At 38.3% G+C, this 15,084-nt stretch overlaps 1 protein-coding gene across 1 annotated transcript in view; it reads left to right on the plus strand.

Moving 5' to 3' along the window:
- The window catches only part of LOC126192064 (collagen alpha chain CG42342-like), a 660,839-nt gene that overhangs the window by 439,643 nt on the left and 206,112 nt on the right, over positions 1-15,084 (plus strand). The window contains exon 20 of the mRNA XM_049932580.1: positions 2,400-2,426. Coding sequence (XP_049788537.1) covers positions 2,400-2,426 — 27 coding nt within the window. The remainder of the gene's footprint in view (positions 1-2,399; positions 2,427-15,084) is intronic.

Genomic DNA, 15,084 nt, shown 5'->3' on the forward strand with positions numbered 1-15,084 from the left:
TAGATGAGAAATAAGTACACAAAGAGACAGTAAAAGGAAAGAGAGAGGGAGAGAGAGGGAGGGAGAGAGAGAGAGAGAGAGAGAGAGAGAGAGAGAGAGAGAGAAAAACTTTGGTCACTTTCCAGAAGCATTTAGAAGTTGTGAGCAGAAATATGTTTTCCTTTATCAAGAACTATACATGACCCATTTCCTATCCCTATTTGTTTCTCAAATGGCATTTGCTGAAAGCAATGTAATGTGTGTGTCTCATCCATTAAGTATATTGTTTCCATTGCTTACCATGATACATGGCTTATAAAAGACCATGTTGAATTTCACTCTGATGTTTGTTGAAGTTCAATTCATCTCATTATGGAGAGTGCTCACTTCCTTAGGAGCGCATATGGAATTTTCTGTTAACAGCCATTTGAATTACACACTGTACTGAATATTTGCAGTTTTTGTCTTTCAGTGTATTTTAATACAGTTAATTAGGATGCATTAAACTATTTTTAGCTATTTTTGTATCTTAATCACTCATTCCTTAACCCAAGTTACCATCAGCTTCTGTTGTATTGATGATTTACATTTTTCTTTAGAAAACTGAAGCAGCTCTGGGAGCACACATACATTGTAAAATGCACTTTATTAGAAATTAAATACCAAAATTTACTGAAAATGATGCTATGCTTACTATAGCTTATAGATTCTCCTTGACATTGTCTCCTTATGTTTTAATAATTTGCTTCTGTAAGTACAGTGCTACAGTTTTCTTGTTCATCATTTTTGTTATAGCATTAGCTAACTTCTGTTCGTCATTTGTCCATTTATATGAAAACAGCTATAATTTTCTTTTGATTCTTCAGTTTTTTCTAACACATACTATGCTGTAGAAGCTGTAAAATGAACGTCTGGACTGTTGTGACAAAGACGTGTTCAGTAGTTCAACAATACGAGCATAATGAGTTTTCATCTTCAAGCCCACAGCTGTATTGTTGGCAGGAGGCTGGAGCAGCTATTTTTTTTACTTACAGCTGCAGTCAGTGAATGTGGGGTTTCATATTTCATCCACATCCCTTGCATAGGCTAGGTTGAGGTTTGAGTGTGGAATGCCTGCCCTGTGAATATTGGCTACCTGTACAAATAGAAGCCACTCCAGTGTCCTGGCATCAGTCCATCAACACACCTGATGATGACAATTCATCCCATTCACAAAATACAGTGCACATTTGATACATAAACCTATTTGTCCAAAACTTTTGCTTCGTAGTCTTTTTTTATACTTTATCATTAAAGGAAATATAATTGTAAACTGAACTTTAAGCAGATAACATTTGTGAAGTTCAGTTTGCCTGTAATTTTTATCTAAAATTGCTGTACTATTCAATCTATACATTTTGTACTTTTCTGTAAGGTAATCTGTACAGCATCTTCAGGATACAGACTTCATATTGTTGGCATTTGTCATATAGACATGATTTTCATGAACAACTGTCAGCTATAACAATAAATGATGTTAAAAAAGGAACTCATGTATTATTTTAGACCACATATTTAAAACAGCTCTCAGTGAAAAATTATTTGCTTAGCTGACTGTATAATGTTTCATATTCATAAAAATTGTTCCACAGTTTTAGCAGAAAAGTTGAAAGGGACTCTGTGAGATATGAGTAAGTATGCAACCGTACATGCCATATTTTAACTCCTTCTCATATAATTTAACTAGTATTACTTGACAAGGCACACTTAAAGTGAGATGCAAAGAAAAACACAATTTTGAAACTAAAGAACAGTCATATTGTTATAATATCACTTTCTCCATCCATATCTGTTACTCTGATGTATCCCTGGATAATTTACAGAAAAATAGTAAAGCAGGGAAGTGTATGTTCAGATGCAGTCACTGAAAGAGAAAGATGTGTTTTTACCATAACAGGTAACATGTAAAGCCCATGCCACAATAGTAACTACCACACGTCACACTCCTGACTCTTTGCTTCTAGCTTGTCTGTATTCTTTTAGTATGTATCACGTCACTGGATTGACTGGATGTTGCTGCCACCATCATTGCTTTTCTTTTTTTCTTTCTTTTTTTTTATTAACCCTTTCACTGGCGAACTTAATGATGGAAGAAAGTGATTTCCTAAGGCTTTTCAACATGCTATAATCTAAATTTAACAGGTCAACTGTCATCAAGTAACTAGCATTGGCAAAGAACATTAAGAAAATATATGTTTTAAATATATCCTGTTCTTGAAAAAATGGAGACAGTAAGAAAGAAATGAAACGTGTACTCACAGTGAAAGGGTTACTTAACACAAATAAATGACATGGTTTTGGTTTGAGTTTTTTATGGTTTTATTTGTTTGTATTGTTTCGACATTATTTTATTTTATTTTATTATCTTTTTCCTATTGTAGGGTCCATCAGGCCTCGATGGCATGAAGGTATGTTGAGACAACTTTGTAGTACAATACACATCATTTGTAAATAAATATAAATATTTAATAAGTACTATTATATTTAAAATAATTAAGTGTCACAACTTTGCTTTCCAATAAAATGTGAAACGTATCATATAAACTCGCTGTGCTTGCAGTAGTGTTATACATTGTGTAAGGATAAACACTGATGGTGAGTGTCAGCTTGGAACTAAAATGCTGTCTTTCCTGTTGGGTTGAGTGATGTTCACATCCACACAGACTTTTCAGACTTCTTCTAAAAGTCCTATTTCTCTAGCCACGGCTTTGCTGATTTTTCTCTATCAAGTCATAGTTGTATTTGAGCCATTTGGGATTGATTGTTAGTAGAGGCTACATGTGACAGGTTTGTGGTTACACCATACAAAATTTTAAGAATCATGTTGTGATTAAAAATATCTTTTTCTCTATAAAAAGTAAAGGAAATTTTTACTATGAAAAAACATTTCTTGAAAACAGAGCTTCCTTCGTGTTGCTAACTAATAATAATTCTAAAAAATATTTTGAAAATAAAATTTAATATTTCAAGATGTAGGTATTCACTGAATCATCATGCCACTTCAATGCCACCATGAAGGAGAAATTTCAGGGATGTGTAACAAGTACAGATATAAAATAACAAACAGAATTTTCTGTTCTTTTTTAATAATTAATTACTGTTCATATTGTGTGAAAAATCTGTCCTTACCTAGAATAAATTCAACACAATAAAATTAATAAGAAAGCTGGTACTTTTGAAAGTTAAGTTAGAACTGTTTCTCTCCAACTAGTAACTTAACATGTGATGGTTAAAGGATTTTAACAACAAAGCTCTGCATGCAATGAACATTGTTACTTGTCATAAACTTAACAGAAATGTTCATTTTTAGAATCCAGGAAATGTGAAAATATGTAAAAGAAGTAGGTACTCTGGAATAGTTTATTTTTGATTTATGGGGATTCTCAACATCTCTTTTTATTGCTGATGGTACTTTACCAAAGACATTCACACTCAAATACAGAATAGGCCTACCACTCTGAATTGTAGACAAATATACATGAAAATTATTTTCTGTCTTTTACGATGGTGTTATGATCTATTACTGAAGTGAAACTGTTAGCAACAAATATTATTAGGGAGTAAATGCAATGAGATGTGTGTAAAGGAATTCCAAGATCTTTGAAGAGGCCTCTGCAGATTTTTTGGTTATGTCCTTCCACAATGGCCTTATTACCCACATTTGCTGGATGAATATTTCATTTAGCAAATAACGGAAAATCTAGGATGGAATGTAACAATATCATGAAAAGGATAGTTGTTACTCACCATATCGTGGAGATGCTGAGTTGTAGATAAGCACAACAAAAAGACTGTCATGCTATAAGCTTTTGGCAGCAAGGCCTTTGTCAAAAATAGACAACAGACACACACACACACACACACACACACAAGTAAATGCAGCACGCACACACATGACCACAGTCTGGCTCCAACTGCAAGAGACTGTGGTCGATAGACACAAGCAAATGCAGCTTGCACACACATGACCACAGTCTGGCTCCAACTACAAGAGACTGTGGTCATGTGTGTGTGTGTGTGTGTGTGTGTCGTCTATTTCTGACAAAGGCCTTGTTGGCTGAAAGCTTGTGTGAGCCAGCTGCAAGTCAGCATCTCTGCTATATAGTGAGTAGCAACTATCCTGTTTGTAATATTGTTATTTCATTTAACTTCATTTTTCCCAAGATGAGAATTCTGTAAGACAGTGGGGAGCAAAAGAATTCAAAATCAGTTTGTTCCCTTGTCTTCAAGTTCACACAACAGAGGTACTTCTAAGTGCAGACATACTGAACTGAGCTGCTTTCATTAGCTTACTAGCTAACTGTACCTCAATGCATTTTACACATATTTTTCATTTGCTGTCTGACATCTTTAATGGGAAATTGTTGAAGCTTCACATTCTTTGTGCTTGTTTGAAAAGTTCATTTTCAGGCCTACTTGACTATCAGTTGTGTGATTGGCTCATTTTGTTTAGGACACCTGTTCACTTGTAAATATTACAAAGTTGGAACAATTCTTCAAAGTCATTGAAAGATCGTTTTGTAAGATGAAAAGATGGATATCCATTACTGGTCCTTGAGAGACCTATATTTTGCTTCTTAAATCTGAGCTTGATTATATTCTTTTGTTGCAGTTTGTCAACAGATATTTTGCTTTGTTTCATGAACATAAAACTCCAACCATGCAACAGAGATGCAATGTGCTGTAACATTTTGGTTTCCTAAATAGAAGTTTATGGTCTGTACAGTCAAGTCCCTAAAGACGTAACAGAATATACCAACCCAATAGCTATCACTGTTTTAGTACAACTAGGCCCTTGTTTTGAGGCCATTTAAGCATTTCTCAATAGAGAAGCACATAAGTTAAAATGGGAGCCTGATAACAAGTTATATACTGTAAACCGAATCACTAATCAAGTGTAGGCTGGTTTCCAAAGTATTAGAGTTAGAGACATGGGTGTGTAATTGGAGATTTTTGTTTATCTGAATTCTTATATGTTTATGTCACTACTTATTTAAACCCACAAGAAAAATTTTATAGAATGATTTATTTATCTACAAAGGTAGTGCAAAGGTGCTTCTACCAGACAAGTGCAAGATTTTGGTACTATATTAGAAACATCATCTGACTCCTAAGAATTACCACTTATAGTTTTCTGTTGTGTAATTAAAATTAATTCTATTTAAGAGGGATGCAATTAATGCCATATTATTACATGTACCCAAGTAAAATCTTGTTTTGCACACGATCAAAGTCACTGGAAAGGTCATAGTTTATAATGACATCCTATCTATTATTACTTAATTATTGTAAGATTTCATTTGGTAGATTAAATATAACATGACTTTCTCTGCAGTCAAACTGTGAGATAACCCACAGTTATGCTATAAACATGAGGTTCTGTTTCTCAAACCCATGTAAAAGGCTTGTAGGTATGATCAGAAACTGTAACTAAATGTAGCTTGTTTATTTTCATTGATATAGATAAGTGCCACTATTGGGAGCCTATGAGGGCTGTAAATAAAGTAGTGGCAACATAGTCCAGTTCAGACAATCACAGGAGTTAGACACGTGCAAATAGGATATAAGAGCTATCCTGTAGCAATGCTGTGGTGTGTAATGTGCGTTTGAGGAGCATCCTGCTGGAACTGTTCCCAGCTGGCACTGAAGTGACAAGTGTTGATTTCACTATTCTAAAGCAAGTTTGTTTTCAAAAGGTAATTAATGTTTGTGGATTAAAATCGAGGTTTCTCATGGCAAAAATTCATCAGAATGCTGTCAAGGATTACATGAAGCCTTTGGCGGGAATGCATTATCATATAGGATGGTTGCACAATGTGTCAAGACATATCATGTGGGAATCCGACTGCAGATTTGCACTGTACAGATATGCTATCCATTCCTCAAGATCAGATTGACATCTTAAGTGGTCTCATTTCCATAGACCATCAAAGAGTTGTCTGGAAGTTATTTGTGGAGGTTGGTCTCAGTCATTAAACAGTGTGGCGTGTACTGGCAAAATGTCTTAACATGAAGAACATTGCATTTCACATTGACTCACTAGTGTACAGAAATGGCACCAGTATGCACCGAATGACATCCATCTGGACAAATACCGCAATGAAGGAGACTCATTGCAGAATATTGTCACCATTTAAGAGATGTGGAAACAAGCCTGTGAGCTGAATTAAAAGCATGAGTCGAATGCATGGTATTACAGAGGTCTGCCACATCCACATAAATTATAACAGAAACCCAGTTGCGTGAAGCTTATGTTGATTGTGGCATATGATTCTGAGCTATTACTCTTAAGCATGCTGTTGGCTGAGGGACAGCCTGTCAACAGCGACTACTATTGCTGATTTTTGGATGCAGTATTGGAGTCCACGCAGGTGATAAAACCAAACCATGTCCATTGCAAGATGATCATCCTGATGTGTTGCATGACAATGCACACTGAAATGTCATAAACAGTGTCAAGTTGCTATTGAAATGGTGGCTTGGGAGGTTTTGAAAGATCCTCTATACTCACCAGACACGATTTCTTTTTACTTGGACTTGTTTGCCAAGTTGAAGGAACCAATCTGAAGCTGTGAATTTATGACATGGCATCTGTAATCCACACAGTGAGGTGCTCTGTCATTGTCATCAGCAGAGAACACCTTGCCAGTGGTCCCCAGCTTCTTCCTGACATTTGGAGAAAGGTAAAGACTTTATTGATGACTAAATTAAAGAAATGTAATGCAGTTGTACTTGTTAGTTCATTAAATATTGTGTTCTATCAATGTTGTCACTGTGTTATTTACAGCCCACATAAGTTGATAACCATAACCATAGTAATATAATGTTGTTGTTGTTGTTGTTGTTGTTGTTGTTGTTGCATTCAGTCCAAAGGTTGGTTTGATGTAGTTCTCCATAGTAGTCACCCCTGTGCAAGCCTCTTTGCCCTGAGATAACTACTGCAATGTACATTCATTTGATCCTGCTTACTGTATTCAAGAGTTAGTCTCTCTCTACAACTTTTACTCATGTATTTCCCTCCATGACCAAATTAACTATTTCTTAATGCCTCAAGAAATCTCCTATCAGTCAATCCCTTCTTTTAATCAAGTTGTACCATGAATTTCCATATTTGCCAGTTTGATTCAGTATTTATTCGTTAGTTATCCAATTTGCCCATCTAATAATCAACACTCTTCTGTAGCCCAATATTACAAAAGCATCTATTATCTTCTTGTCCGGACTGTTATGGCAGTCCAGTCTTCTGGCAAATTGAGTAAGGTTTATGAGTAGAGCTAAAATTGTAAGACTGAGGTTTTTATATAGACTGACTTAGGTGAGCTGTGACTATTAGGGGCCTAACGTAAAAATCTCCCACCCTATAACATGGCAATGACTAAGATACTTCTGCTGCTCCAGGTATGACTAACTTCAAAGAACACTTACTGATACAACATAGAATAAATGAACATCACATTCACACACAGCTGTACTACTAATAAAAAGAAACTGCTCACTCTGCAAATAAATGGAAATAAAATAGTGTTGTTGTTGTTGTTGTTGTTGTTGTTGTTGTTGTCTTCAGTCCAGAGACTGGTTTGATGCAGCTCTCCATGCTACTCTATCCTGTGCAAGCTTCTTCGTCTCCCAGTACCTCCTGCGAACTACGTCCTTCTGAATCTGTTTAGTGTATTCATCTCTTGGTCCCCCTCTACGATTTTTACCCCCCACGCCGCCCTCCAATACTAAATTGGTGATCCCTTGATGCCTCAGAATATGTCCTACCAAGCGATCCCTTCTTCCAGTCAAGTTGTGCGACAAATTTCTCTTCTCCCCAATTCTTTTCAATACCTCCACATTAGTTATGTGATTTACCCATCTAACACATACTATTCAGCATTCTTCTGTAGCACCAAATTTCAGAAGCTTCTATTCTCTTCTTGTCTAAACTATTTATCATCCACGTTTCACTTCCATACATGGCTACACTCCATACAAATACTTTCAGAAATGACTTCCTGACACTTAAATCTGTACTCGATGTTAACAAATTTCTCTTCTTCAGAAACTCTTTCCTTGCCATTGCCAGTCTAGATTTTATATCCTCTCTACTTCGACCATCATCAGTTATTTTGCTCCCCAAGTAGCAAAACTCATTTACTACTTTAATCATCTCATTTCCTAATCTAATTCCCTCAGTGTCACCCAATTTAATTCATCTACATTCCATTATCCTCGTTTTTCTTTTGTTAATGTTTGTCTTATATCCTCCTTTGAAGACACTATTCATTCTGTTCAGCAGCTCTTCCAGGCTCTTTGCTGTCTCTGACAGAATTACAATGTCATCGGCAGACCTCAAAGTTTTTACTTCTTCTCCATGGATTTTAATTCCTATTCCGAGTTTTTCTTCTGTTTCCTTTACTGCTTGCTCAATATACAGATTGAATAACATCTGGGATAGGCTACAACCCTGTCTCACTCCCTTCACAACCACTGCTTCCCTTTTATGCCCCTCACCTCTTATTACTGACATCTGCTTTCTGTACAAATTGTAAATAACCTTTTGCTCCCTGTATTTTACCCCTGCCACCTTTAGAATTTGGAAGAGAGTATTCCAGTCAACATTGTCAAAAGCTTTTTCTAAGTCTACAAATGCTAAAAATGTAGGTTTGCCTTTCCTTAATCTATTTTCTAAGATAAGTCGCACGGTCAGTATTGCCTCACATGTTCCAACATTTCTACGGAATCCAAAATGATCTTCCCTGAGGTTGGCTTCTACCATTTGTCTGGAAAGAATTCGTGTTAGTATTTTGCAGCAGTGGCTTATTAAACTGCTAGTTCGGTAATTTTCACATCTGTCAACACCTGCTTTCTTTGGGATTGGAATTATTATACTCTTCTTGAAGTGTTATTTTCACATAATTCAGTTAATAAACAAACCAATGATCTACAGGTAACAAATAAAATGATAAATTCATTATAGAAGATTACAGGCACTACACCTCATAGTAGCTGACTGCTATCCATTATTATTAACTAGAATAATCCTAGCTTACTGCATCCATTAATAGCCCAGTCCATAGTGGTTATGAAACTATGTCTGACAAATAGTTTTTATAAAATTATTTTTTTTCAGCTCTGTAACAGCACATTGTGGTCTCTGTTCTGTTTGACCCATTTTTATGTGCCTCCATAGCATGTCATCAGTCTTCCAGCTTGTACATCCCTTGGAACCCAAAGCTTGGTGGCACATTGGAAGTTTTTAGTTGATGACATGAAATGGGTTTACTCAAAACATCTTAACAAAAGGATTTTTCCCCATTTGCTGCATTTTCACTGTCACACAGCAACAGTTTGAAATTATATTTTTCCTCAATTATATTTAAAATTAGTACTTTGCTGTGGATCAAAAAAAGTATGTTTCTGGACTGTTACATTTGTCCACACCTACACGCATGGGGACATTCCATTTTGGAAATCATTAGGTAATTCAATTTTCCAAGGTCCAGACTAAAGCACATTGAGCTGAATCCACCAAGTCAAAGGATCAGGCTAACATGCTGAGTGGTTGTTAACATTGACGAATGGAGTGAAAAGCAAAATACTGTGCACTCAGTGAACTACAAGGCTCCAGAGCACACCTGCATCTCTCTATGTGTGTAGGCTCCACTCTCCCCCTCACCACCAGTCTCCAACTCTAAATGTTTTAGCATATTTTAATAGTTCACTTAGGAAACCATAAGTACCTAACCATGTCAGGTCCTTACTTTTCTTAAAAATTGAGAACTATGTCACTCAATCTTACACTCCACTTCACTAAAACTAATAACTGTTTCTACGTATTAGCATTTTAAATTTCTTACTCCACATAATATATCATCCCTCTCCACTCAGCATCAATACAAATCAGCTGTCAACAATGGTTAGTTTGTGAAGATGAATTAAGAATATTTTAATAGTTCACTTAGGAAACCATACGTACCTAACCATGTCAGGTCCTTACTTTTCTTAAAAATTGAGAACTATGTCACTCAATCTTACACTCCACTTCACTAAAACTAATAACTGTTTCTACGTATTAGCATTTTAAATTTCTTACTCCACATAATATATCATCCCTCTCCACTCACCATCAATACAAATCAGCTGTCAACAATGGTTAGTTTGTGAAGGTGAATTAAGAATATTTATTTTCATTTTCATCTAGCCTTTAGGAACCACTGGAGTAGTGCTTCTCACACTACAGTCTAATGTGCATAAATTTCTCTTTTTACAGTATATGATTACATTAACAATTTTTGCTATTTATAAGGTTGCTTAAACATCAGTATCAGCAACGTTACCATTCGTACTACCCTCTTCTACAAGAAAATGTCTCCTAAAATATTAACAATAAATGCCAGCAGTGGGAATAAACACCATCCACCATTTATATTATTAATTAATCACTGTGGCTGAAAGCTCTCTTGGTCAAATTCTGTTGGCAAGAATTAAAGATAAAAAATTTATTCTTGTCCTTTTTTATACACTGTTTATTGATGATCTCTATGAAAGTAGTTCTGAGAATGTCACTTAAATTCACAGTCACATTGAGACAATGCCTTGGATTTTTAATATCTCCTCTGTTGCACTCTACCAACAATAATGTTTAAACACTCTCAAGCTGTTGCTACTGCAGTTAAAGCAATTGAATTCTATTAACATAAAGTATAACAGATAAACAGACAAATAATGTTACTCTTTTTTAAAGTAAGCAAATGAATTATCAAGGCTAACTTGCCTTATGAAAATAAATAGTGTGTAAAAGTATATCTTTCAAACGAATAAAAAAATACTTTTGCAGTCTTATCTCTGATTACCATGAGGAACACCACACACAAAGCATTTATTCAAGTCCCCCATGTGAAAAATTAATTGCCTCACATGCAGCAATTGGACACCACAGGTTTCTGTCACTTACATTCTCACTTACATAGAGTGGTGATCAACTTACTTAACAATGAAAAAAGTGTTCAGAACTTACAGAATCATCTAAATACTCATTCAGATTCAAATATTTTCCAAAAGAATGACTGAAAACGCCATACATTCTAGTGTATTTACCCGGAGACAGAATTTCTAAACTTAATTACTCTGAGGCCCATCCAATCAGAATTGGTTGTTAAGGGCTGATTTAAATTCTTTGAATACCTCATAATTACTTTGGGACATGAATCTCTATTGTGCAGCATCATTTTGTAGGTAACCTACAAATCATCTGTTTTTTCTGTTGTTTGACCAACCTGTAGGAAATACACACTGGACTGACTTTAAAAATATAACTGCATGTAAACCATCAGCTGGATCATATAGAGCTGAATTATGTAATTTTAATTTTTTTGTTTCTTTCAGTTTCTCATAACCGCAGTAATTCTGCATAAGCCTTGATCCTTTACTTTAGGTAATTGTTTGGTAGTTATATTACTCTTTTCTTCCTTAACTCTTCCATTAAGTATTGATTACACTTCTTTGATCTCACATAAATAAGTCTCTAAACAGGATTCCATTTTGCTAGCTTGTAACCAACAATTTTTTCCCAACGTGTCTTGTTCAGTTGCATCAGATTTTACTTGACTTGAACTACTATTCTGTTTTCTCAGTCACGAAACTTTGATTTTTGTAAGCTGTCTCTCAAGAGTCATTTAACTCAGAGATTCCTTCCTCAAGAGGACAAATAGCTCCTGTTTGTTTTCTTGTTGTTTAATCCACAGGTGTTTTAGTGTTAATAAACAGATTGTCCATTTTTTGGTGTACTACTGCTAAACCTGCTGTGATTTCATTCTTAAGCTTACTAGAGCTTTCATGGCACTTAGTTATTACCTCTTGCATAGTTTTATAAAAATCTCTTCTCAATTGGCTAGTTTCAGTCTTTACAGTCATTCTCTCTCAATGATTAGTCTCTAATTAGGCATTCAGTTTTCCTTCAAATCGACTGTTGTCTCACCTTGGTTTAGTTACTTCTTTGAATGTATCCTGTGCCTTGTTTCAAGGCATGAAAATAGACATCCTGCCCACAATTCTTCCCATTCCTCCTTAAGTCAAGTGGTATGACACCACACACCCCCAACCTACACAACATTATAGTCATTCCTATTCGACTCCCACCCCCAACCCCCTGCCACAGGGGTTACATTCCTGTGGAAGATACAGGCGCAAGACCTGCTCGATTCAGTCACCCAGCACATCCTAACCTAGTCCTGTCACAGGCTTATGCCATTTCATTGGAGACAGGGCTACTTGTGGCATCAGCCATGTCGTATTCCAGCCCTGCCACAATTTCTGCATTGGATTTTATGTTGGAATGACCACCAATAAGCTGTCCATGAGAATGAATGATGACTTCCAAACTGTGGCTGAGAGCAGAGTTTACTATCCAGTGGCAGAACACGCTTCTGATCACAATGTGCTCAAGTGCAATAGCTACTTCACAACCTAAGCCATTTGGATCCTTCTCTCAAGCACCAGCTTTTCTGAACCATGCAGATGGTAGTTATCTTTGTAACACATGCATCACTCCTGTAATGCTCTTGACCTCAGCCTGCTCTACATCTACATCAATACTCCACAATCCACCTTACGGCACTTGGTGGAGGGTCTCTCACACCCCCACTACTCATCTCCTTCGCTGTTCCACTCACAAATACACTCCTGGAAATGGAAAAAAGAACACATTGACACCGGTGTGTCAGACCCACCATACTTGCTCCGGACACTGCGAGAGGGCTGTACAAGCAATGATCACACGCACGGCACAGCGGACACACCAGGAACCGCGGTGTTGGCCGTCGAATGGCGCTAGCTGCGCAGCATTTGTGCACCGCCGCCGTCAGTGTCAGCCAGTTTGCCGTGGCATACGGAGCTCCATCGCAGTCTTTAACACTGGTAGCATGCCGCGACAGCGTGGACGTGAACCGTATGTGCAGTTGACGGACTTTGAGCGAGGGCGTATAGTGGGCATGCGGGAGGCCGGGTGGACGTACCGCCGAATTGCTCAACACGTGGGGCGTGAGGTCTCCACAGTACATCGATGTTGTCGCCAGTGGTTGGCGGAAGGTGCACGTGCCCGTCGACCTGGGACCGGACCGCAGCGACACACGGATGCACGCCAAGACCGTAGGATCCTACGCAGTGCCGTAGGGGACTGCACCGCCACTTCCCAGCAAATTAGGGACACTGTTGCTCCTGGGGTATCGGCGAGGACCATTCGCAACCGTCTCCATGAAGCTGGGCTACGGTCCCGCACACCGTTAGGCCGTCTTCCGCTCACGCCCCAACATCGTGCAGCCCGCCTCCAGTGGTGTCGCGACAGGCGTGAATGGAGGGACGAATGGAGACGTGTCGTCTTCAGCGATGAGAGTCGCTTCTGCCTTGGTGCCAATGATGGTCGTATGTGTGTTTGGCGCCGTGCAGGTGAGCGCCACAATCAGGACTGCATACGACCGAGGCACACAGGGCCAACACCCGGCATCATGGTGTGGGGAGCGATCTCCTACACTGGCCGTACACCACTGGTGATCGTCGAGGGGACACTGAATAGTGCACGGTACATCCAAACTGTCATCGAACCCATCGTTCTACCATTCCTAGACCGGCAAGGGAACTTGCTGTTCCAACAGGACAATGCACGTCCGCATGTATCCCGTGCCACCCAACGTGCTCTAGAAGGTGTAAGTCAACTACCCTGGCCAGCACGATCTCCGGATCTGTCCCCCATTGAGCATGTTTGGGACTGGATGAAGCGTCGTCTCACGCGGTCTGCACGTCCAGCACGAACGCTGGTCCAACTGAGGCGCCAGGTGGAAATGGCATGGCAAGCCGTTCCACAGGACTACATCCAGCATCTCTACGATCATCTCCATGGGAGAATAGCAGCCTGCATTGCTGCGAAAGGTGGATATACACTGTACTAGTGCCGACATTGTGCATGCTCTGTTGCCTGTGTCTATGTGCCTGTGGTTCTGTCAGTGTGATCATGTGCTGTATCTGACCCCAGGAATGTGTCAATAAAGTTTCCCCTCCCTGGGACAATGAATTCACGGTGTTCTTATTTCAATTTCCAGGAGTGTAGAACCAGGTAAAGATGACAGTTTACATACCTCCTTATGAGCCCTCTTTTCTCAAATCTTATATTCATGGTCCTTACCTGCAATGTATGTTGGAGGTAACAGAATCGTTGCAGAGTCAGCTTCAAATGCCGGTTTTCTAAATTTTCTCAATATTGTTCCTCGAAAAGAGTGTCACATTCCCTCCAGGGGTTCCCATTTGAGTTCCTGAAGCATCTCCATAGTACTTGCGTGTTGTTTGAACCCACCAGTAACAAATCTAGCAACCCACTTCTGAATTACTTCATTGTCTTCATTCAGTCCAATCTGGTGCAGATCCCAAACACTTGAGCAGTACTCAAGAATAGGTTGCACTAGCATCCTATTGCAGTCTCCTTTACAGATGAACCACATTATCCTAGAATTCTCCCAATAAACCAAAGTCAACCATTTGCCTTTCCTACTACAATCCTCACAAGCTCATTCCATTCCACATTGCTTTGCAACATTACACCCAGATTTTTAAATGACATGGCGATGTCAAGCATGGCACTACTAATGCTGTATCTGAACATTACAGGTTCGTTTTTCTTACTCATCCACATTAACTTACATTCATCTACATTTAGAGCTAGCTGCCATTCATCACACCAACTAGAAATTTTGTCTAAGTCATCTTGTATCCTCCTACATTCACTCAGTGATGACACGTTGCCGTACACCACAGCATCATTAGCAAACAACTGCAGATTGCTGCCAATCCTGTCCATCAAATCATTTACGTATATAGAGAATAATAGTGGTCCTAACCACACCTCTCTGAGGCACTTCTGATGATACCCTTGTCTTTGATAAACGTTTGCCATCAAGGACAACATACTGGTTTCTATAACTTAAGAAGTCTTTGAGCCACTCACATATCTGTGGACCTTTTCCATATGCTTCAACAGACTGTAATGGAAATCTTGAAATATGGAATCTGCCTGTTGCCCTTCACCCACAGTTT

Source organism: Schistocerca nitens, chromosome 1, assembly GCF_023898315.1.
Source record: "Schistocerca nitens isolate TAMUIC-IGC-003100 chromosome 1, iqSchNite1.1, whole genome shotgun sequence".
Taxonomy (NCBI): Eukaryota; Metazoa; Arthropoda; class Insecta; order Orthoptera; family Acrididae; genus Schistocerca; species Schistocerca nitens.